Source organism: Odocoileus virginianus, chromosome 32, assembly GCF_023699985.2.
Source record: "Odocoileus virginianus isolate 20LAN1187 ecotype Illinois chromosome 32, Ovbor_1.2, whole genome shotgun sequence".
NCBI classification, from domain to species: domain Eukaryota; kingdom Metazoa; phylum Chordata; class Mammalia; order Artiodactyla; family Cervidae; genus Odocoileus; species Odocoileus virginianus.
The window spans coordinates 20,815,289-20,838,539 of record NC_069705.1 but is presented as its reverse complement, the minus strand read 5'-3'; the positions used below and the strand labels follow the sequence as shown (position 1 = coordinate 20,838,539).

General features: G+C 39.5%; 2 protein-coding genes across 5 annotated transcripts in view; one reads left to right on the top strand and one right to left on the bottom strand.

The window, feature by feature from the left end:
• The window catches only part of C32H8orf48 (chromosome 32 C8orf48 homolog), a 132,659-nt gene extending 117,187 nt beyond the window's left edge, over nucleotides 1-15,472 (bottom strand). Inside the window, exons 1-2 of one of the 2 annotated variants that reach the window (XM_020878468.2) lie at nucleotides 13,838-15,472; nucleotides 89-1,799 (exon numbers count right to left, since the gene is read on the bottom strand). In XM_020878468.2, the coding sequence (XP_020734127.2) occupies nucleotides 1,765-1,799; nucleotides 13,838-14,621 (819 nt within the window). In that variant the 5' untranslated portion in view covers nucleotides 14,622-15,472 and the 3' untranslated portion in view covers nucleotides 89-1,764. Of the gene's footprint in view, nucleotides 1-88; nucleotides 1,800-13,837 lie in introns of those variants that run through there. The other variant, XM_020878470.2, reaches the window with a different exon arrangement.
• Nucleotides 1-23,251, top strand: part of DLC1 (DLC1 Rho GTPase activating protein) — a 489,149-nt gene that overhangs the window by 11,174 nt on the left and 454,724 nt on the right. The window lies entirely within an intron of this gene.

Here is a 23,251-nt window from a genome sequence, read left to right as displayed (position 1 = left end):
CTGAAAAGAACTCATAGCTGCCACATATTCCCAGTTGAATTGAGGCAGTTAAATTCTCTGATGGTCCTAAAGTTGGTGTGATGATTAAAAAAAAAAAAAAAAGTAACCCCAAGGGATCAAGGCAATGGAATTAGAGATGCCAGACTCCCTCTCTAAAACACCTCTTCTTGGCCTGTTGCTAACAAGACTGATGATTGTGCTTATTAAAAATTCCTTGCAATTGGGACACTGAGTGGGTGAGGTGCAGTGGGGAATACTGCAGTGCAGAGTCAGAAGAAATGTGAACAGCTGTGCTACCTTAGATCGTAATATCTTATTCCTACACTGAAGCTAAGTCCCTTAAAAAGAAATAAAAAGGAAATAGCGCCCAAACTTGGAATATTTGGAGGAAAAAAAGGGAGGAGGACATAAGGGTGTGAACCTGTTTAAAGAGCATGACTCAATAAGATTTCTGGGATTAATTACAAAGCAACAGATTCGAATAGAATAGTTGGGAAGCTAACATGACCAAACCTGTTTAACAGAGATTAATCATTGCTTAGTCACTAAAAAGTAGTCAGGCTTACAGATGTGTACCAAAATGAACTTGTTGGCTCAGGGAGTAGGGTCTTCTGCTGAGCTCTGCTCTTAATGCCCTTCTTAGGGGTAGGACTCAGGATACTGAGGGAAACCCTCTCAGTGGGAAGAACATTGGCAGCAAGATTGACTACCCAAGGTTCACTCCAAAGTTTCAAGAAATGTCTGCTCAGTTACCAAAATACATTCCAGATGAATTAGAGAGTGAGAGTTTTTTTTTTTTAAGACTTCATAAAAACTGAAAGAAATATAGTGGTCCATGTTTAGCAAATTTGGGTTGGACGAGAACACTTGAAGAGAAAAAAGCAATGCATTATCTTGTACACTAAAAAAATCAATTGATTTGGCTACAAAAAGCAGAGATATCAAAAGATAAATGAAATCAAAAACAAATGAGGTGCATGGAATTTAAGCATTTTGTTATATATAACAAAGAGTCCATGTTTTTGGTGCATGAGAAAAGTTCAACGATAAGTCACAAATATCCTAATAGAAAAAATAGGGGTAATGGGCAGAACAGTTGAATTTAAAACTTCTAAAGTCATTTCAAAAAGTCAATAAATATAAGATCTTTTGCCCCAATGTAGCTACTGTTTTTCATTCTACTTGCTTGATCCTCTTTCTCTGTTTGGTTTCTGGGTACTGGATTGCCCAGGAACCTCATCCTTCTTGGCATGTTTCTTTATAAGCAGGTGCTCCCTAGGTGACATCACCCAATTCTAAGCCTCTAAAGCCCATATACCAATGAAGAAATATCTGATCTCTAGGGGCTTCCCAGGTGGCACAATAGTAAAGAATCCACCAGCTAATGCAGGAGATGCAGGAGACGCAGGTTCGATTGCTGGGTCGGGAAGATCCCCTGGAGTAGGAAATGGCAACTCACTCCAGTATTCTTGCCTGGAAAATCCTGTGGCCAGAGGAGCCTGGCGGGCTCCAGTCCTTGGCGTCGCAAAAGAGTCAGACACGACTGAGCGACTGAGCAGGAGCACTCTACCCACCAACTCCAGGTATTTATTTCCAACTGCTGATTTTAAATTCCCACAATGTGGAAAAGGTTCACTCACTATACTTCCCAAGGTCAAAGAGAATCTTGGCTTTCTCTCCCTGCTTCATAAATCTAATCTTCCCTTAGTTGTCTTCACGTTAGTGTATTTCACCACCATCCATCTCACTTGTCCAAGTCAAAATTTATTTATCACCAATAATCCACTCTCTCCTTTTATCTGTGAGAAAAAAAAAATTGAACATTTCATATAGAACTGGGTAGGAAAGAGACAAAGAATAAGCCATAAGATAAGAAACACGGAAGTAGCTAATCAACATGAAAAAAGATTCTCAAGGTCACTAAAATAAGATAAATGCAAATTAAAATGCTTCTCTGTGATCCAATAGCTGAGCTTCTGAACAGCAGAAAATCAACTTGACAGAGGGTCACAAGCACCTGAATGTGACTGCACATGTCATCTACCCAACAGAGGAAGGTCTGCTAAAATTTCCCCAGAAGAAATGGAGAGTCATTGCCTTTGACTATTGCAACAGCAAATGTTCCTTTAGACCTTCCCAAACATTCTTACAAAGATTTGATTTTGCTTTTTTGTTTTTCCATTAGCTTTTTCTGTAATTATATGAACTGCAAAAATCTCCATTTGTTGTAAATTTAAAGAAGCTTGTCTGGGTTAAGAATGGTTAAGTTTCGTAAACTAACAACAGCCTGTTGTTTAGACAGATGAAGGATAGTGTAATGAGGAATATGGATCATGTGGTTAAAATACAAAGAAAAACTTGGCAAGGACTGGCTTTGGTATTTGACTTCTCACTGTGCACTAGCAACTCATAATTGTTATCAGATTCTGTTTTATGTTAAGTGGATATGGTCCAGAACTGTGAAAAATATCTTCTCTTATAGGAATGTGAGGGCAATCTGACTCCATCTGTCACCTGGTCAACTGCCCTGGGGTGATCTAGCTCGTTAGCCAGGTGACCCTCTGCTTTCTTATCTCTTATCTCTGAGCTGTATGCTTGGTCACGGAATAAAGGAATTTCCCTAAATGTGGAGCAAAAGGGTAGCCATGACCTCTCCCCACCCCCATACTTCTTCTAGTCTAATAAATATCACTTAACCATGAATTCCAAGTCTGTATCTTTAGTCTTTGTGAAAGCAGCTGCTGAGATAGTAAAGTAGCTATAATTTCTGAATCATCTTATATTGAGCCAAAAGTTCAAGGTAAATGGTACCAATATTTTTATTTGAACTTTTGTTTAATACTCTTTCTGTCATTTTTATGGAATACACTTTTATTGCATTATTATCCAGTAAAATTGGGGATTTTAAAATATGCAATACACTTAGGCTATATTTTTTCTGTAGTGGAGTGGATTTATATTTAATGGTCTTATGTTGGATGAACATGGTGATTATAATTTTCTGCTGCCTCCAAAATTTTTATCTTTGCCTCTCTTTCTCTGCCTCTTAACTGCTATGGAGTAAATATATTCACCTACTTGTCATACACCAAATTCAAAATAATGATTTCCTCCTCATTCTGCCAAACCTCTTTCCTGGACTCTCTCTTAGGTAATACATACTATAGCTTAAAGAAAACATCAGGCTTGATACCATTTTCTCTTTTTCAATCAATTTGTCACCAAGGCTGATCCATTTTATTATCTCCAATCTTTTTTTTTTTGCAATTTTCCATCTGTTGGCTCTGCCATTATTTCACACCCTCAAAATGCATTAGTTGGATTAGGACAATGGACTCTTTGCAAAACGTGCTTGTAGTTGGAAGAACTAGAATTTGAACCAAAGACTTTTTAAAACCTAGGCCTCAATACCTGCTGAAAAGTGAAGTAGGACCTACAAAATAAAAGCCAACGATTTGTGATTTTAGTCTATACACAGTGGAAGTGATGTTACCAAAAGTGTTTTTAAGAGATTAATTTTGAGTTATTATTTAGGGTGTATTAGTATAAAAGCATACTGCCTTCAATGAAAGAGAGAAAATTATTATAGTAATTGGAGCATGACATGACAAGGGTCTAGCAATAGTAATTTTGGAGGGGAGATTAAAGGGAAAAGATAAAGTACTGACAGAAACTTGAAAGACTGGTTAGCACACTGTTTCAGTTTTCTAAATATCAACATATAATAAAAGACTTCATTTTTACTTCCCAGATAAATACACCTACTGGTTAGAGACCCAGCATTAAAGTTGACAACATCACCCAATTTCAAATGTAAATTAATGTCATATTACCCACTGAAAACTGTATTTGTGATGTTTAAAGTTTTAGTTTTATGTTTGAAAAGCACACCAGTACTTTTTATTCTATAAAGCTCTTCAAAGAAAAAGGGAATCATACATGTCTCTTCCACATTTATCATTTTGTTCAGCAGAGTTTTGTTTGGAAAATGTCTGTGATATCCAAAAACAAAGTTCCAGCAGATGGAGGAGGTGAAAATAGACACATGTTCCAGCTGTTTTTAATCTTTTTTTGGGGTGGGGGGGCTGCAGTTAAAATGAAAGTACACCCTATAAAAGACAGAATTGTCACTCTCTTCGAATATGAGTTCATCTAAGTGGTCACTCACAAAATTGTGTGTCTTCTAATAGAAGTTGCACCTGTGTGTAAACATGCTTGTGGGGTACATGTGCATGCATGTCTGGATGTGCATGCACAACTAAGTGTGTGTTTAGAGAATTACCCCAAGTAGATCTTATGCTATAGGTGAAGTGGTTGCCTATGTGTACTCCCAAGTCACTGCTAGATATTCATTACGTAAATCCAAAGTTTAAAAAAAATTCCTTATTCTATATTATTACTTTGAGGTACTGAAGTAGGTTGATCTTAGTTTTGGCAGATTTCTGGTACTTTTAGAGTGATCAGTACCAGATAAGAGCACTTCTTACATCATGCCACCTTAACAAATCTCATTTAATCAGTCTATAGGCACCTCAAGCTCATTATATCCCAGTTTGATGGAACTGTTCTATATCTCGATTGTATCAGTGTCAACATCTTGCTGTGATGTTGGACTGTAGCTTTGCAAGATGTTACCCTAGAAAGAAACTGTGTGAATGCTATATGGGATTTTTTTTGGTACTATTTCTTAGAACTGCATGTCAATCTACAGTGATCTCAAAAAGAGCAAGTTAATTGCTAAAAAAAAATAAATCTCAATTATCACGCTTTCTCCAAAGAAAACAAACTTAAATTTTTAACATCTTCTGACAATACCAGCATACACCTGATGGAAACTTACGTGTCATCTTTTGTTCTTCCCTACTGCACCCGTCCCCTCCAGTTCAGTTCAGTTCAATTCAGTCACTCAGTCGTGTCCGACTCTTTGAGACCCCATGGACTACAGCACGCCAGTTGTCCATCACCAACTTCTGAAGCTTACTCAAACTCATGTCCATTGAGTCGGTGATGCCATCCAACCATCTCATCCTCTGTCACCCCCTTCTCCTGCCCTCAATCTTTCTCAGCATCAGGGTCTTTTCTAATTAGTCAGCTCTTGGCATCAAGTGGCCAAAGTATTGGAGTTTCAGCTTCTGCATCAGTCCTTCCCATGACTATCCAGGACTGATTCCCTTTAGGATGGACTGGTTTGATCCCTCCAATTCAATGAGTCATCAAGTCCTGCTGATTTACTTCCTGTTTCTACAAGACATCTATTTCTTCCTCTTTTCCAGTGCTGATGCCATGTTTCAGAGCCTTATTATCTCTTTCCTTGATTAACAAAACAGCCTTCAAATTGGTCTTCCTGCTTCGAGGTTTATCATCCCAAAACAGTTGCTCTAAACGCAGCTGAATATTATACTCTTAGGAAATTTTTTGAAAATACTGCCAGATCTCCACTCAGCAACATAAATCAGAATATACAGAAGGAGGGCCCAGGCATGGGTATATTTTGAAGGCGTCTCAGATAATTCTAACGTGCAGCCATGGCTGAAAATTGTTAACTTGAGCCTCTCTCTTTAATTAAGATTCTAGAACAAGTTCACTGAGATGAAATTCTGGGCGTTTCCTTCTTCTGCTTTAGAGCTCTCGCTGTTATAGCTATGTTTCTCTATAACTATGTTATAGTATGTTTCTCTCCAAATACACATGTTGAAGAATCTTTAAAGAGGTGATCAGGTGAGGTCATTGGAGTGAGCCCAAATCCTAATGACCGGTGTCCTTCTCAGAAGGAGATGTTGGACACGGATATGCGTACATGGTGAATGCAGTGTGAGCATGAAGGCAAAGACTGGGGTGATGTTTCTATAGGCTATAGAGCATCAGAAATTGTCAGCAAACCACCAGAAACTAAGTGAGGGGCGTAGCACAGATTCTTCCTCACAGCCTTACTTCCTTTTGCCCTGAAGAATCAATATATGGCTAAATATTTATTACTTTATCAGTGTGGCCAATACTGTGAAATGAAAATATCATATTTATGATGTTGTCTTGAAGAGTGCTTGCAGAATTTTTTTTTTTTTTTCTCAACACTTACTTCATTGTGAGAGAAAATCTCTCTGGGGTGTGTACTGACACATCCTGACTTTTGGAAAATCTGTTGACCCAGAGTTCTGTGTGATTACTTCCATGGGTTATAGAAACAGTCTCTTGTATGAGAGATGAAGTTATTCTCCAGAGAGAGTAGATGGGGTGTTATTTTCCGACACTTTCTCTCCAAGGGACCCTATGAGACTAGAATTTTTTTCCATCTGCTCTACCTCCTTCATACACAGACACACACACACACAAGTTTTTATTTTATTTTTTAATGCAATAAAGATTTTTCCTAGGTGACTTTGATGTGGATACTTTAAGTTGAACGAAATACAATAAAACTCTTTCTAGGTAAGAAGATAAAACTGAAAAAGAGAGAGAGAGAGAAGATGAGGGAGAATAAAGAGTGTTAATCGCTCGGTCATGTCCAACTCTTTGCAACCCCATGGACTGTAACCCACCAGGCTCCTCTGTCCTTGGAATTCTCCAGGCAAGGATACTGGAGTGGGTTGCCATTCCCTTCTCCAAGGGATCTTCCTAACCCAGGCAGATTCTTTACCATCCGAGCCACATGGGAGAGGAGGGGAGGTCAAACAAGGGGGTGGTTGGGGTGGGAGGGTATTTCCTGCATTTAGTACAAAGCCCTACAACCCTGGTGAAATTTCTGAAAGTATTTGGTAACCCGAGGACCCTGGCATCTCTAACACTGCCAAGGAGCAGTTGACCTTCTCTGCACTTACAACGTTAAACAAGCCCGGTATCTTTTAGGCCTTTGGGGAACCTGGAGGCAACATATTCTTCATTTACAAGTTTTATCAAGCTTTTTTATGCTGTTATTCACAATTTGTCCCATCTTGAACTGGGGCTCCCCTCCAGCAAAGGACTCTGGAATGTCTGAGGGGCAGTCCAGCAGGCTCTTCCCTTAGTGTTCCCACTCCCTGCCCCCAGAGAACCATTCGCTGCAGAAGCTGGAGCAGAGGCCTCCCACAGCTCCGGAGACCTCTGCACCACCCGTGATGACTGCAAGTTGCTCGCGGATTTCTGGCGTGAGACACTGCCTCCTGAGCCTCATACGGGACACCACTAGAGGGGTTACTGGAGACTGCCTATTGGTCCCCTGGAAACACACCCACTCCTACGATCCCTGAGCCTCTGCAGCTCCATACCTTTCTGTGGGGCAGGGGGGCAGCCTTCTATGAACTCAGCTCAGCCATCAAGACCTCCTTGCTAAGCAGAAGTGTTAGCTGCAGGCTGGACCTCAGTTGGGGTCCTCTGGAGTATCCCACCTGTAGGAAAGGGTGGCCTCCTCTAACCTCAGACCCTTGCCAGTTGAGAGTTAACTTCTCTCTTGTGCCCTTGGCATTTGACTCCTTGGAGTCCAATGAGTGAAAAGGAGTAGGAGTTTGTACACTTTATGGACAAAACTGCATGTTATAGAGCTTTCTGGAGAGCTGCTACTTTGAATTCCCTAATCCAGACATCCTTGACAAAGGATGGGCTTCAAGGATCAGCAAAATTAGCTGGATTTCATGCAGTCAGCAGCTTTACTCTGCCCAACAACCGCCTGCATTAGTGTTTGTTTACAGACTCTCAGGCCATTGCAGTGTTCCAGACACCTAGTTCCACCAATGGTAACCACAGCAATTATTTATCCAAGTTTTCCATCCTTGGGGAGAATAACTATGGGAGTCTCTTGCCTCACGAATACCCAAAATATAAATCAAGGTGACATATTAAAGCTATAATACAGGCCTCATTTTATCCACGTTGAGATGCCAGATGTTAAGGGTGACCATTTCAGTTCTAAAAATATACAATGTTGAGCTCTTGAACAAGGTGTTCAATGGAACTTTCCCCACCCCTGTCTGTCTCAGGCTACAAGCCTCATAGAGTTCTCTTACTCAAGCATACTCAAGAAAGATAAATTTTAATTAAATGAAATATGACGTTTTTTATCAGCAAACTTAAGGATGACCGGTAATAGTCTGATTCCAATTTTGATGTTTGACAGTCAAAAACGTGCATGCCCACCTTTCACTCCCACTCCACCTTTGCAACAGCTGATAAAATCCCAGGGCTCCCTTTGGTACTGGCAGGAAGTTCAGACCATGTAAGCCCAGCCCACAGGTGTGAATCCTCACCTCAGCCCCACTCCCTGATCACAGTAAAAGCCAAACCGGTATCTTTCCTCTTTCTCCAGCCATTTTTAGATCAGCTTGGGAGCTTGCCCTGTGTCCCTCAGAAGCAACTCTCAATATGTGAGCAATAGACCTTTGCAGACCTTCTCAGACTTCATATGGGGTCATCAGTCTTGATATTCAAAGCAAATTTGGGGTGGAATGACCCTAACATACTTTCTCCTAAACCCCAGTTAATACCTCAACAGTGGGCTCATCAAAGCTAGGCTCTGGGATTATTGGAGCTACCCTGATAGAATCTTGTAATATCCATTGTAATTTGAGTTTACAGAAAATTGGAGAATTTGAAATTCTCTATTGCAGAGGGCATTGTCAACTGAGAATTCAGCTGTCTTTTTTCTGTCTCAGATTAACTATTTGTGTATGTACTTTTCATCTGTCAATTCCAGAAAAAAATTGAAGGAGAGCCCACACCCATGTAGAACCACAATTCTTATTTTCTTCCCAGCTTGTTTAACTATGTTGCTGCAGAAACAACTATGTTACTATATTAGGCTTCATCATGAAATAAACTAACATGTTTAAAACTGGAGGTATTCTGAGCTGGGTGTCCCAAACATTCCTAAACAGTTCTGAGACTGGAATTTGAATGACTCAGAGGTTCAGGACTGAACTTTCTTTTCTCTCAATCTGGCACATCACTTACTTCTGTTCCAAGGATTTTGTTTTTCTAATACTCGTTAAATGCATAGATTTGTTTCTCAGTGCAGAATTTTTTTCATTAAAAATCTAGATAAAAAACATAAACTACATGGATGCATATTTATATATTGTCTATATTACAGTTATATAAGCTGCATTTATTTAATCCTGTACCAAGTTGCCAGATACATTTTTAGTGCATTGGGGAAATATGTGGTTTCTTAGCATCTGATCTGATAGATTTTCCTTTCCAGCCTTACTGGAATCTCTTGGGTGCCGCTATAAAGGGTTTGGAGAAAAGATATTCATTCCTTTTGAATTTGTTCAGAAGAATTAAAAACTATTTTTGAGTTTGAGCATCAAGAACTTCTACCTCATTTCAAAACTGCAAAAAGTCATGAATTATATTTGAAGTTAACAATTCACATAAATGTTTTTCTATCTGAAAACATGAATTCCAGAGAGATATTTTTATATTATTTTAAATGACTACTGTATTAATTGACTGCATATGAAAAGATATCAAAAAGTGTTGCACTAATTTGCCACTGAGAAAAAGTACGAATATATATGATAAAAAGGAATCCAAGCCATGGAGAGAAAGAGAACAATTATAAAAAATAGCTACACAAAGACAAAACACTAGCAGATTATTTTCTTGTTCTGATGCAAAAGACATATTAAATCTCATTATTTTGATGTGGTTGTTTTTCCATCATTGAAACATTTCTTGAACACCATCCTGTGTCAGGCATTGTGCTAAGTGCCGTGGAATTGTGTAAGATGGAACCTCTAAGTGTATAAGATGGAACAACCTCCAGTTGTTCAAATCAAGTAAGAAAGAAAAGATTATTAAGACACAAGTGTTATAAATTTATATTAGTGCTTTAGCATACAAGACTACAACATTTAATTCTGATTAGTCAGTGTTTCAAGGTTATGGGCTGAGTGCAAAGAAGGTGAGGCATGAGAATGGGTTAAAGAGTACATCAAACTACACGATCACCTCAACTGATGAAATACCCCTTTATGATACAAAAAACATTCAATAAACTAAGAATAGAAAGGAACTTACTCCAAATGAAACAGGCCATTTATGAAAAACCCACAAACATACTCAATGGTTAAAAACTGAAAGCTCTTCCCCTAAGATCAGAATAAGACAAGGAAGTTCACTTCACTACTTCAATTCATTACAGTACTGGAAATTAGAGCCAGGGCAATTAGGCAAGACAAAAAAAAAGTCCAAATCAAAAGCAAGAAGTAAAATTATCTCTGCTTACAAATGACAAAATCTTCCAGCTCTAAAACCCTAAAGAATCCATTTTCTTAAAAACTGTTAGTGCAAATCAATAAATTCAGCAGTTTCAAGATACAAAATCAACAGGCAAAAATCAGTTGTATTTCTACACACTAGCAATGAACATCCAAAAAGAAAATGAATTGGAAAAAAATCCATTTACTATAGCAAACAATGGAGTAAAATACTTAGGAATAAAGGAAACACACAACTTGTATGCACAAAACTATGAAACAGTTCTTTCAAAACTAAAGACCGAAACAAAATTTAAAATCTCTTGTGCATGGATTGGAAGACTTAATTGACTGAAGGGATGAATTATGACCCTTAATGGGAAAATAATTCAGAATTTTTTATACTAATATGGCAAAGATAAAGCATGACATAGTGTGGATTTCAAATAAAATGTTACTATGAAAATGGTAATGATTTCATTTCCCATTTTATCTAGGAATGACTAAGAGAAATACAATAAATTTTATAGAAAAAAAGGAGCATGTTTATACATAAATGAAGGTCTAAAGGCAAAGACTAGTACTGAAGTATTGAAATATGATACAAAGGCTATTTTTTGCTGATTTTTACAAATTTTTGATTATTATAGGTTAAGTGTAAAAACATGTAGCAAAATTATCTCCGCTCTCCTTCCACAGCTAAACTTCAAGAAGTCTACATACCACTTCCTTTGAAAATAAGACTAGTAACAATTTTTAAGTCATGTAGAAAACTGGTGACATTTACTCAGAATGTAAGAAATTACTCAGAATTTAAGAAATAAGCAGCATTCATAACATAATTGGACTGTTGTTAATCATGATTTGGACAAAATACAAGGGGGCACTAGATCAGTCCTTTATGCTACCTGATATTTTAACTGTACTAAAAATAAAGGAGCTTTTCAAGTTTTTTTTTTTTAAAGGTCTATACCCATATTCCTCATGTCCTTAGTTTACATTTATTCCTCAATCTGCTTTGTTTGTCTGCCCAGATTCTAAGAGTGAAGGGACTGCTGTTAAGGCCAGGAGGCCAATATGTGACTAAACTATCTCCCGTGAACTCTGTTGGGTTGGCACGCTTCGACGGCCCATCCTTCTTAAAATCTCTTTCTCTGCTCTCTGACACGACACTCTCTGACATCTCCTTTGCTGGCTTATTCTCCTCTGTGGTTGCTGTTGTTCAGTTGCTAAGTTTTGTCCAACTCTTTTGCAACCCCATGGACTGTACCCTGCCAGGCTCCTGTGTCCATGGGATTTCCCAGGCAAGAATACTGGAGTGGACTGGCATTTCCTTCTCCAGGGGATCTTCTCGACCTAAGAATCAAACCCACATCTCCTGCATTGGCAGAGCCATTCCACTGAGCCATCAGGGAAAACTTATTCTCCTCTACCCAGCCACTAATTGGTAAATTTCTCAAGAGTTGGTCATAGCCTTTCTTCTCTTCTCATTCTATTTTCTTCGAGAAGAGCTCACCACATCTATGACTTCAATTTCTAACTACGGTCTCTTCCAGTGATCCCCTCCCCCTCAACCCTTTACGTCAATCTCTAGGTTAGACCTTGTCTTCAGATCACAAGCACAAATAACCAAATGTTCGTCAAACTCTCAATGTGAATGTCCCAAATATTTCTCAAACACGTCCAAATAACTGCCTTCTTAATCAAACATCATCCTCTTCCACTGATCCTATCTCAATGAAATTATCATATCATACAAATGTACAAGTCAGAAACTTAGTCACATTCTTAACATTTGCCTTTTATTAAACCCCTATGCAGTCCTGGGTGTTCATTGGAAGGACTGATGCTGAAGCTGAAACTCCAGTACTTTGGCCACCTCATGCGAAGAGTTGACTCATTGGAAAAGACCCTGATGCTGGGAGGGATTGGGGGCAGGAGGAGAAGGGGACGACAGAGGATGAGATGGCTGGATGGCATCACCGACTCCATGGGCATGAGTTTGAGTAAACTCCAGGAGTTGGTGATGGACAGGGAGGCCTGGTGTGCCGCGATCCACGGGGTCGCAAAGAGTTGGACACGACTGAGCGACTGAACTGAACTGAACTGAAACCCCTATATTCATTTCTTCACCAAAGAATGCCCGTTATTACCTTCTAAATCTTTGTTAGATCTCTGTTTTTCTTTCTACCTGTACAGTCAAAATCCTAATCCAAAATGCTAGTATCTCTCTCCTGGATTGTTATGAAAAGTTTGTAACTCTTTCAGCTAAAATGTTGCCTTCTATAATATGAAAAAGCACTGGGTGGAAAGCTTTAGTCCTTAAATCTGTGAGGGAAGAATAGTAAACTCTTGTTTCCAAAGTGACTGTAGAAATGTTATAGAATGCAGGTCCATGTGCCCACACACAGTGAGGTCAAAGAATATTAAAACATCAAGAGTTTGGCGCATAGAATGGTTTATTGTAGGGCCATGCCTTAAGAACTCCTTAATGCCCCCAAAGCTTTCAACAAATCCCTTTAATAGGAAAGGTGAGGGAGGGTGTGTTAGTTGTTACAAGCTTGTTAGTGGCAGATCCTTTGTTCCTGAGGTCTGGTCCATAGCTCAAGGTGTTCCCCATAAACCTTCACCAAAATAAATGTTATTCTCAGTTCAGACAAGAAAAGGCAAGATCCCAAAGCTCAACTTTCACTCTCTGAGGTCCAGGCTTGGCTAAAAGCAGGGTGATCCTTGCAGAGGCCAATAACTGCCTGACGCGCTTGTCCTGCACCCAGTCTGGGTCCTCCTGCAGGGCCCAGGCCCAGTTGAGGAGGCAGATCTTAGCTGACAGGCACCCTCTTGGCTAAGTCCCTGGTCCCTGCCCAGCTGGGAACCCAGGACCCAACTGGCTCTCAGGCTTCTCATTAAAAGTTGGAGAGAATCATTTGTTTAGGATCGACAGGAATATGTGCTGTAGCATTTACCAATCATGTGAATTCCTAGCTCCAACAATTGCCCTTCTTGAAAAGAGACCCAACCACAGCAGTGGACCTGAAGTAGATGCTCCACGTCTGTGCAAATTATCCCTGACCTCTGGCCACTTCCTCAGGATAGACAACTGATCTAAGCCGGACCAGTTTCTGAAACTTGAACAGAGAAACTGAAGCTGGTTGAAGCTGTTACCTGAGTGGCAGATTCCCCGTTTACTCCAGTTGCTGAGGCCTCCTTGAACTGCCAGGCATGGAGACCACAGTTCCAGAGGTGGGGATAAAGAGGTTCACGGCTCCTTTAAGGCCTGGGCCTGGCCAGTTAGGAGGCCATGCGAGGCTTCTGGGGCTCTACAGGACAGCCCTCACCCGGGACTGCTTCGCACCCCACACTCTGCCACGATGGGCACTGGGGGGTGACCACAGGCAGAAAGGGACCTTATAACTGCTGTTCTCAGGGTCTCCCAATAATGGTGGCGATGCTAAGGATTGGGTGCTATAGGCTGCTTGCCCGCTCCACCCCTATTATAGAGATGCTAATTATTCAAATACACAACAGAAACATTTACCCACATGACACATTATCATTAATAAACACCACCCCCTGTCTGGTTAAGAATAAGAGGTTTGCGAATAAGCAGACAAAAAGGTGAATAACAAGCACTAGTTCCATTCTGCTACATTTTCTGCTTTATATCTGACCTTTCAAAAAACCAGAGTATCCAGTTTTACGTTTCTCATTCAGCCTTTCCCAGATTCTTCTGGGGTCATCTGAAAGCCTGGGAAGGCTCTGGTGTGCTTCTCTGATGAGGGTGAGGAAGTCTTTCGTATAAAGATGTTCATCTATTTTCTCTTGGAGTAGAAGTGACTCCAGTAAAGTCTTCTTCTGTCTCAGGAAGGCAGCTTGGGCCAGTTCTGCCCTTTTTCTGATACAGTCGGGACACCGAGAAGAAATGTGTTGCTTAGCTGTTCCCACCTGTTTGGATGTTGTCCTCATGTTTTTAAAATAGATTCTATTCAAAAGCTCGTCAGGGACTATACACTTTAAGGCTTCTACCTCTGGAGCCTTGGCCTCGGGTCCAAGCTTCAGCTTTTTGTGTCTGCTGCTCTTTTTCCCCTTAGAGTTCGCTCTGTGGTGGATCAGGTTTACCTTAACGGTGCAGAAAGACTGCAGGGCATTCAATTCTTCAAGGGATACCTGAGTGATGTCTGTTTGATGTTTAGTGTCTGGTCGGTACTGTTCAGAGTTCGTTTCCTTGCCCTTGAGGTTCTGGATCCATTTTCTGCTCACTTTCTTTATATTTGCTTTGAAGTCTGAAAGCTCAGATTGGTTGTCTCCATATTCCGAGCGTGAAGGCAGCGATCCACTCTCAGACTCGCTCCCAGGGTTATAAGACCAGGGCTGCAGTCCTCCTGAGGAACTGAATGAACCGGAACTCTTTACCTCATCAGTCAAGGCCTCCAAGGTCTCAGAAAAGTCTGCCATATTCCCGGTGTCCGCTGGGGCCAATTCCCCCCGTTTCTCTGAATCCTCCGGCTTCTAGGCGGGTGGCCATCACACTGCATCAGGCTCTGCGCTTCATCTGCTTTGCCGTGGTCAAGACTGCCTCAGGAACTGGTCAGTTCCGAGACCCTCGGGGATGAGTTTTAGGAGCCGGCAGCTCCTTCAGGGAAGCTCTTCCGGGCGACTCCGTCCCGCTGCCTAGGCAACCAGAGGCGGTCATGCGCAGAGGGTCGCTGGGGCGCCGCGCTCCCCCGCGCTCCTCGGAGCCGACCCCGCCAGCACAGTTCGTGTAGGTTTTCGGAGCCTTCCCCTCCGCTGGCTCTGCCGAGTCTCCGCCTCCTCGGTGCTATTTTAGTACAAAATCCATTAACGATCGAGAAAAGGTTGCACACTCTCCTTCCCCAGGGGTCAAAAAAGTATACACGCCTCTTTCCCAACAGGAATAGATGGCCTCTGACTAATCCGATAATGCACACGCCGGCTGAATGCATCCAAAAACACCAAACAAAAAAAAAAGCCCCAAACAAACAAAAACACACCTCCTCCTGCTGGCCAGAAAAACACAAACAGAAACGTATCTGCCAATCAGATAGCTAAGAGCTCATCTAATCGCAGAGCACATCTTTGGATGAAAATCTAAATACTGAAACCAGCCTGTGAGACTCCTACGTGGCCGGGCTCCGACTCGACCGTTTGCTCCGGCCTCGTCTTGCCCAGCTTTTTGTGCTCCGGCATTTTTGGACGACCTTGCAGTTTTCCCAGATCTCAGTTTCTCAGGCCTTTGTTTCGGCAGAGCTCCTCTGATTGGCATTTCAACTGCTACTCTTCCCGCTTCGTTAATCCTCTTTCAAGTCCACCCTCCCCTCCTTTTTTTTTTTTTTTTTTTTTTCTGGAAGAGCTTCGCATCCATCACTGCCCCCAACAGTTTACTGAACAGCCTTTCTTTCCGGGTTTGCAACTCTGTATTTAGTACACATTTGATAACACCTCCCACACCGCCGCCTCCAGATTAAAAACCCCATGAAAGCAGAAATCCCGTCAGTCTTGTCCTGCAGTCGGCAGGGACCTGATACATAGAAAGTGCTCAATAAATCGTTACAGAGTAAATGTGGTGAATGACTATGCAAACAGAAATAAATATTGCCTCACGCAGGTACGCTCCTGGATCTTGAGGCATAAGTACTACACAGTCGAGGAACTACAGTCTTTTTTTTTTTTTTTTTTTTTCTTTCCTGAACCCTTCAAATTAGGCCGCTACTCACAATACATTCTTTTACAACAGACTTATAAAAAATATGATAGGGCTTTATTAACAACTATTCTCAGAAATTATAAAATGTTAACTCTGAAGATTGAATATTTCTAGATCTTAATATCCGAGTCTGGGTCTTAGTAAATATCTGAGATAATTTCAAATGGGTTCCCTCTCTCAGTTCTCTCGGTGTGTGGGTGGGTAGGGGATGGGGTGGTTATTCAAATCTGGCCAGATATATTTAAGGTTATTACAAAAGTGCTCACTTTGGCAGTGAGTCAAAAATCTGCAGTGTTCGACAAGCATCTCTCAAATATGAGCCAGCTTCATATTGAAGATGAAGAGATCTCAGCTTCATTCATTCCACCCAAATCATACTTTATCATATAATATTAATCTTTAAAAAGAGGTAATATATAATTTGTGGTTAAATTCAAGTAATCTCCAGTTCAAGGACTTAAGATTTTCATTTTTAATTTTTGTTTCAAGAGTCTCCCTCATTCCCTGAAATTCACATTCATGTGAAAAATGGGAAAGTGTTAGTCACTCAGTCTGCCTGACTCTTTGCAACCCCATGGACTGTAGCCCACCAGGCTCTTCTGTCCATGGGATTCTCCAGGCAAAAATACTGGAGTGGGTTGCCATGCCATCCTCCAGGGGATCTTCCCAACCCAGGGACTGAACCCAAGACTCTCTCTTTCTTTGCATATGAGCATGGTCAGTGATACACATGTGAAAACAAAATCTCAGAGCAGTCCATAAGCAGTACTGGCAAGAAATATATATATTCTGAATTCTTAACAGAATTGTGAACAAGTATGTTGTCTTTAATCTTTTTCCCTAGATGTTTCAAGTGAGAGCAAAAAATAAAAAGTAAAAAAAAAAAAATTTTAAGAACAGGAATATATAAAGAAGAAAAGGGAGGGAGAGTTGCAACTTTCCATCTTATCTAAAATCTTTTCACTATCCCAATGGATACAAGTCACTCCTACACTCACTCTACTGAAAGCAGATTTTATCAAGCTTTTCAGGGGGAAAAAAAAAAACAAAGTATGTCATTAAAAATTTTTTGTGTGTGTTTTTATCAGGAAAAGAAACATCGAGGATTTAACAGGAAACATTTATAGCTGTCCCAGAAAATTCATAGAAACAGTTCAGTGTTTCAGTAACTGTTATATAATTACTTCTTTATTTATCAAATATCTGTGAAGTTCAGAATAGTTTTTGCAAAAACTGAAATTAACTAAAACTAAAAAAAAAAAATGGCTATCAGTATTCAAATATGCCAAGAGCATGCTACATTTTAACTTTCTGTTTTAATGTCATCTTCTTTACAAGTTCTCACTCATTTTGATAGCTATGAAAAAGTATTAACCTGATAATTAGAGATGTCCCGATAGTCTCATATCAGTCAGTCTCATTTTGGCAAATCTTCAGGCAATGTTAATACCACTTCTAACAGAGCCGTTTCTTCTTTCACACTCCTTCCTTCCTTCACTTTCTGCCTTCCCACAACGGTGCTTTGCAGAGGGAAAATCCTTATTATCTTTGGGACATTTGGTGTAGGGGGCCCTAACTTTCTGCCAGTCTCTTTGTTGGTTGCCACCACAAATTGCAGGTCATACTTGGATGTGTGTTGTTTCCCACCAACGCACAGTTATTCTGGTCCCTTCCAGTATCCTGACAAAATCCTAGGCTACTGGACCTTGTCAAACCCTCTCCCGGCTATCTTGCCTGCATCCTGACACCCACAGGTACTCAGTTTCTTTCAAAAACTTCTGAGAAGTGGTGGAGAAAAGGGAGAATGTTTTCCGGGCGACACAGCATAGCCTAAAGCCGTTGCAACCCCCTCATCACTCAGACAACTTCCTGTGGCAAGTCCTCCTCCAGAAATCTCAAGCATCTTCACATCTCTTAGGGGCTAATTGTGACACTGGGTCCTTTAGAAACCACATTGTGACTGAAAGTTGCCTGAGGTGGAGGTGGAAAGTCATAAGAGGGAAGGAGACAAATCAGGTGCTCAGGGCCGATTTATGCCCCGGCACTATTTTTATTATCTTGTTGTCACGTCTCTTCCCTCATAGTCCTGAAGGAGAGCAAAAGCTCTCCTTCCAGCTTTTCCTGAACAATCAAATATGCTTTGCAGCTACGGGACTTAACCCCAGAGACAGGAGGTCAAAACATGTTCGTCTTCCTGTCAGATTCTTTCTCTCTCTCAAGTCTCTTTCCTCGGAGGCAGAAGGCGAGCCTTCAGCATCTTCCTGTCAGGCAAGCACTTCTCCTCCAAGGAATCTCAGCGGCCTCCTCGCCAAGGTGGCATTCTGTATCCTTTCCAGGAACCACTGGGGCGGACCCGGGGTACCAAGAGGGAATCTGGTTTATGAATAAGAGAAATTAAGTGGACAGATCCTTTACAAGCAGTCTGCCCTCTGCGTAAACTTCACAACACTGTGCTTGGTTCTGTGATCAAGCAAAATGAAAAATTACTTCCTCTCCTAAGGGGTTAGGTTGAATGTATCAGTAATCTCATTGCGAGAAACCATTTTTGTGGAGAAAGGAATCTTACATCATTCGTGATAAAAAATGACTTCAATTTACAGTGCGGTGGCTGTTTTTCATATTTGAAAAATGTTTTACCAGACAAATATCTCAATCTTTACATTTTTTTTTCTATGTCTTCAGTGTTATTATTTTTCTGAAATTGATGAATTGCTTGAAGAAGAACTCTCTTTTACTTTAATAGCTATTATATTTTGCAAAGATAACATATGTTGATTGTCAGTAGTTTAAAAGATAAAGATAAACTACTAATATCCCCAGTGGCTCAGTGGTAAAGAATTTGCCTGCCTATGATGGAGACACAGGAGATGCGGGTTCGATCCCTGAGTCGGGAAGATCCCTGGGAGGAGGAAATGGCAACCCACTCCAGTATTCCTGCCTGGGAAATCCCATGGACAGAGGAGCCTGGCAGACTACAGTCCTTAGGGTTGCAAAGAGTTGGACACAACTTTATCACTAAACAACTAATTTAAATAAATGTTGCCTGGATTCTGACCTCCCTGAAATAGTCACTAAAAATACTTGCAGAATATCTTAATATTTTCCCTCGAAGAATTTTTTTCTTAATATAATCTAAATTATATTGGATTACGGTTTTATGAATTCTTCCTTAGCAATAATATGAACACTTTTCGTTCAATTTATAAAAATTATTTTTCAACATAATTTTAAAGGTGGTATTGCATTATTTGATTTATTTAACTAATATAGTTATTTAAACACAAGGCATTTCCATGTTTTTGCCCCTAAAAACTTCTGGAATAAGTATTTCTCTAGCTAAATCTTTATACACATTCATAACTATATATTTAGGATAAATTCTAGAAATTGTAATTGAAAGGTCAAAATGTATGTATAATGTTAAGGCTTTTGAGATCTCTAACCCCCTCCCTCCTACAGTATTTAAAAATCCAAGATATAATATTATTTTGTCTGTAATACCTGAGTTTGTATCTCTAGTAGGTAAGGCCTTTTTAAAAACATAACCACATTATTCTGATTACCACATTGAAAACATAACATTATAATAATTCCTTCATATCACCTAATAATTATGCTGTATTTATATTTTTCTGGTTGTTTCAAAAATCTGTTTTGGCAATTGCAGTTTTTGAATCAAAATCCAAACAAGGTCCATTCACTGCATTTGGCTCACCTAGTTCTCATATCTCGTACTCCACATCACTTACAATGTAAAACAATTAAAAAAACTGAAAAGAGAAAAATGGAGCAGGCGGAACTTTCTTCTGTTTACTGTAATGTTTCCTATATCATTATTTTAACATTTTTGATGTATCCTTTTGATGTACCCTTTATTTTTTAAAATCAATATATATTTGAATCCCCTTTCTTGTGAAAAAAAAATATATTCAGCATATTCTACACATTGGTCCACATCTTTTTTGTTCTTTTTCCCCTTAAAAATATATTCTGGATATTGCTTTACATCATCCTATAGGTATCTTCCTCATTTCTCTCTATGGCTGCATGGTATTCCATTGTGGGAATGTTTTTCCCACAGTTACTTCCACATGTTGATGGACTTTCTGTGATTATAAAAAAATTCAATTTTTCTGTGCACTTTTGGAGGTGTAACTCCAGCAAGACTTTTAGTAGTCAGATTACTGGATCCAAGAATCAATGTATATGTAGTTTCTTTGAGTATTTCCAAATTTCCCATTATAAGGAGTATACATTTTTCATTCCTGCCAGCAAACTGCATGAGAGTGGCTATTCTCGAGAGCCTGGCCAACAGGAGTTGCACTTAAATTTAAATTTTTGTGATTCTAAAGGAAGAGAAATGGTATTGCAGTGTAATTTTACATTGAATTCCTCTTATTTTAAGTGAAATTAAACACTTTCCATGTGTATAAGGGACATCTACATTTATTCTTATGTGTACTGTCTATTCATTTATTTTACCCATTTTCCATAAGATTCTTGTTTTATCCTTCTCAATTCTTGAAAACCACTTAGAAATCAAAATATTATTATTCATTTTTCTGTGACATAAGCTCTAAATGATTTCCCCAGTTTTTCTTTTTACTTGCTTATGCTGTTTTCCATGCAAAACTTTTTATTTCATAGACCAAATTTATCAATAATTTTCCTTATTCTTCTTGGATTATTAGTCACACTTAGAAAAATCTCCTATGCCCATGTTATAAAGAAATTTACTCATGTTTCCTTATAGTACTTGTGATTCTTTTTATTCCCTTGCTTTATAACTCTGATTTTTTTATGGTTACTTCTCTAGTACAGTATGAAGAATGAGTTTAATTTTATATTCTTCCATATGGCTAGTCAGTGAGCCTAACAATATTTTATATCCTTTAGGTGCTGCCTTTTGTCATAAATTCCCATATGCACTTAGTCTTTTTTTTCCTTGACTTTCAAGTCTAGTACCTTGGTCTGTTTTTCTATTCACACATGAATATCATAGAGTTTTAAAGGGCTTTATAATGTTTTAGGGCTTCCCAGGTGACTCAGTGGTAAAGAATCCACCTGCCAATGCAGGAACCACAGGAGATGTGGGTTCCATCCCTGGGTCAGGGAGATTCCCTGGAGAAGAAAATGACCATCCACTCCTGTATTCTTTCCTGGAGAATTCCATGGACAGAGGATCCTGGTGGGCTATAGTCCATGGGGTCACAGAAGAGTTGGACATGACTGAGCATACATGCATAATATTTTAATTCTTATTGGGCCAGACTCCTCTCATCCATTTCAACAACTTTTTGGATGTTCTTGTTTATTATTCCAGATGAACTTTGTAACCAACTTGTCTTGATCTAGGATAAAAGTAAAAAACATATGGTATTTTATTGAAATGCACTGAACTTATAAACACTGAGGATTTTTTAAAAATTGGGTCTTCCTAACCAGAAATACAGGATTCCCAGGTGGTTCAGTGGATAAAGAATCCTCTTGCAATGCAGGAGATGCAAGAGACATGGGTTTGATCCATGGTGGGAAAGATCCCCTGGAGTAGGAAGTGGCAACTTGCTCTAGTATTCCTGCCTGGAGTATCTCATGAACAGAGGAGCCTGGCAGACTACAGTTCATAGGGTCACAAGGAATCAGACACAACTGAGCACACATCCCACCCTAATGACCTCATTTTAACTTATCTCTGTAAAGACCCTGTCTCCAAAGAAAGACACTCTGAGTCACTGTCGGTTAGGACTTCAACATAAGAATTGGGGGGTGGGGGAGATAATTCAACCTATATAATATGTGATTTATATGAAAACCAGATTAAGGACTGACTGTGATTTGCTAAGTGAGAAAAATAAAATAGAATTAAGTACAAGAACTTAAGACAAACTGCTTTATAGGTGAGCGTAAAGCTACATTACAGTGGCTTAGTCTTTAAGCTGTGTCCAACTCTTTCGTGACCCCATGGCCTGTAGCCAGCCAGGCTCCCCTGTCCATGGAATTCTCCAAGCAAGCATACAGAAGTGGGTTGCCATTTTCTTCTTCAGGAGATCTTCTCCACCCAGGTACCAAACCCGAGTCTCCTGCACCGGCAGGCAGATTCTTTACCACTGGGCCTCCTGGGAAGCCCAAGAAAAATTCATACAGGGAGACAAGAGAGGGGGAAAGACTTTTGGGTTCCCCAGTAGCTGGAACATTAACAGAATAGGATGAGATTTTAACAGAAAACTCCCCTCCCCTCCCCCTTTGTGTTATTCTTTATACAGGTCATCATGGCAGTGTTCTCTGTTAATTCCAATATGCTGCTTCTTAATTGCAAGCGGCACAGCCCTAAGTCCTGTAATTCTTGTCATTGTATTGGGACAAGCCCTGTAACAGTCAGCAGGGTTAAAAAAAAAAAAGATTACAGAAAGGAAAACCTCCTACCAAATTTATTGGGTGAAAGGGATTACAGAAGAGAGAAACTCCCACCCACTTTACTGGGAGAAGTGGGAAAAATGTCAATTGCAGTGAGTATCACTTATTTCTCTGTGAATTAAGAAGCATATTTGTTTTAGATGGCAACCCATGGGTGCCTTTGTGAATGCAAGTCATACTTTCTGACACTATCTTGAACTTGAGTGGCTAGACTGTAGATTGCTTATATCTAGTATTTTAGGTTAGAAATTATTGGTCTTACTGAAAAACAAGTAATTTTAAATTTTAATGTTATGCAGTTTTTAAAGATATTTTGATTGGTGTATTTCAGTATTTTTAATGTTTGCAGGCATTAAACAATGACTTCCCACAGCTTCACCATACTATCTAGTCAAATTTCAAAGAAGTATAGATCATAAATTACTCAATTATTTTAGAAACAAATATCTTCAATATTTTAAGGGCAGCTATGATATTCTTCACAAGGAAGAGAATTAAGTGTGAACTTGAATTGTATGGTATATTTCACGATTTTATTTTGAAAATTCTGTAATAACAACATAATATATAGGTTTTCTACCCTTATTTATTTTTCCTTCATTGTAGTTTAATTTTGGAGCTGTTCTCAGCATCTTTATGCAGTTTCATGTGGCTAGGTCCCTGAGCCTTCCGGCAACACGATTTAAGATTGACCTTGGCATTGAGCAAATTATTATAAATTTGAACCCAAATATAATGTATTTCTCTTCAAAGATACATGAAATGAATTCAATGATGTTGCCATTGATTTGAATTTGAGTTAAATAGTTTTGTTTTCCTTGAGGGAGAGAGGTCTGTTGCTCTAAATGACTGGGTAAAAGATCAAAATTCACAGTGGTTTTCCTGAAAAACTACTGCATAGAATTATTTTCCTTCTACTTGGTATCACTGTAATTTTCCTACTTAC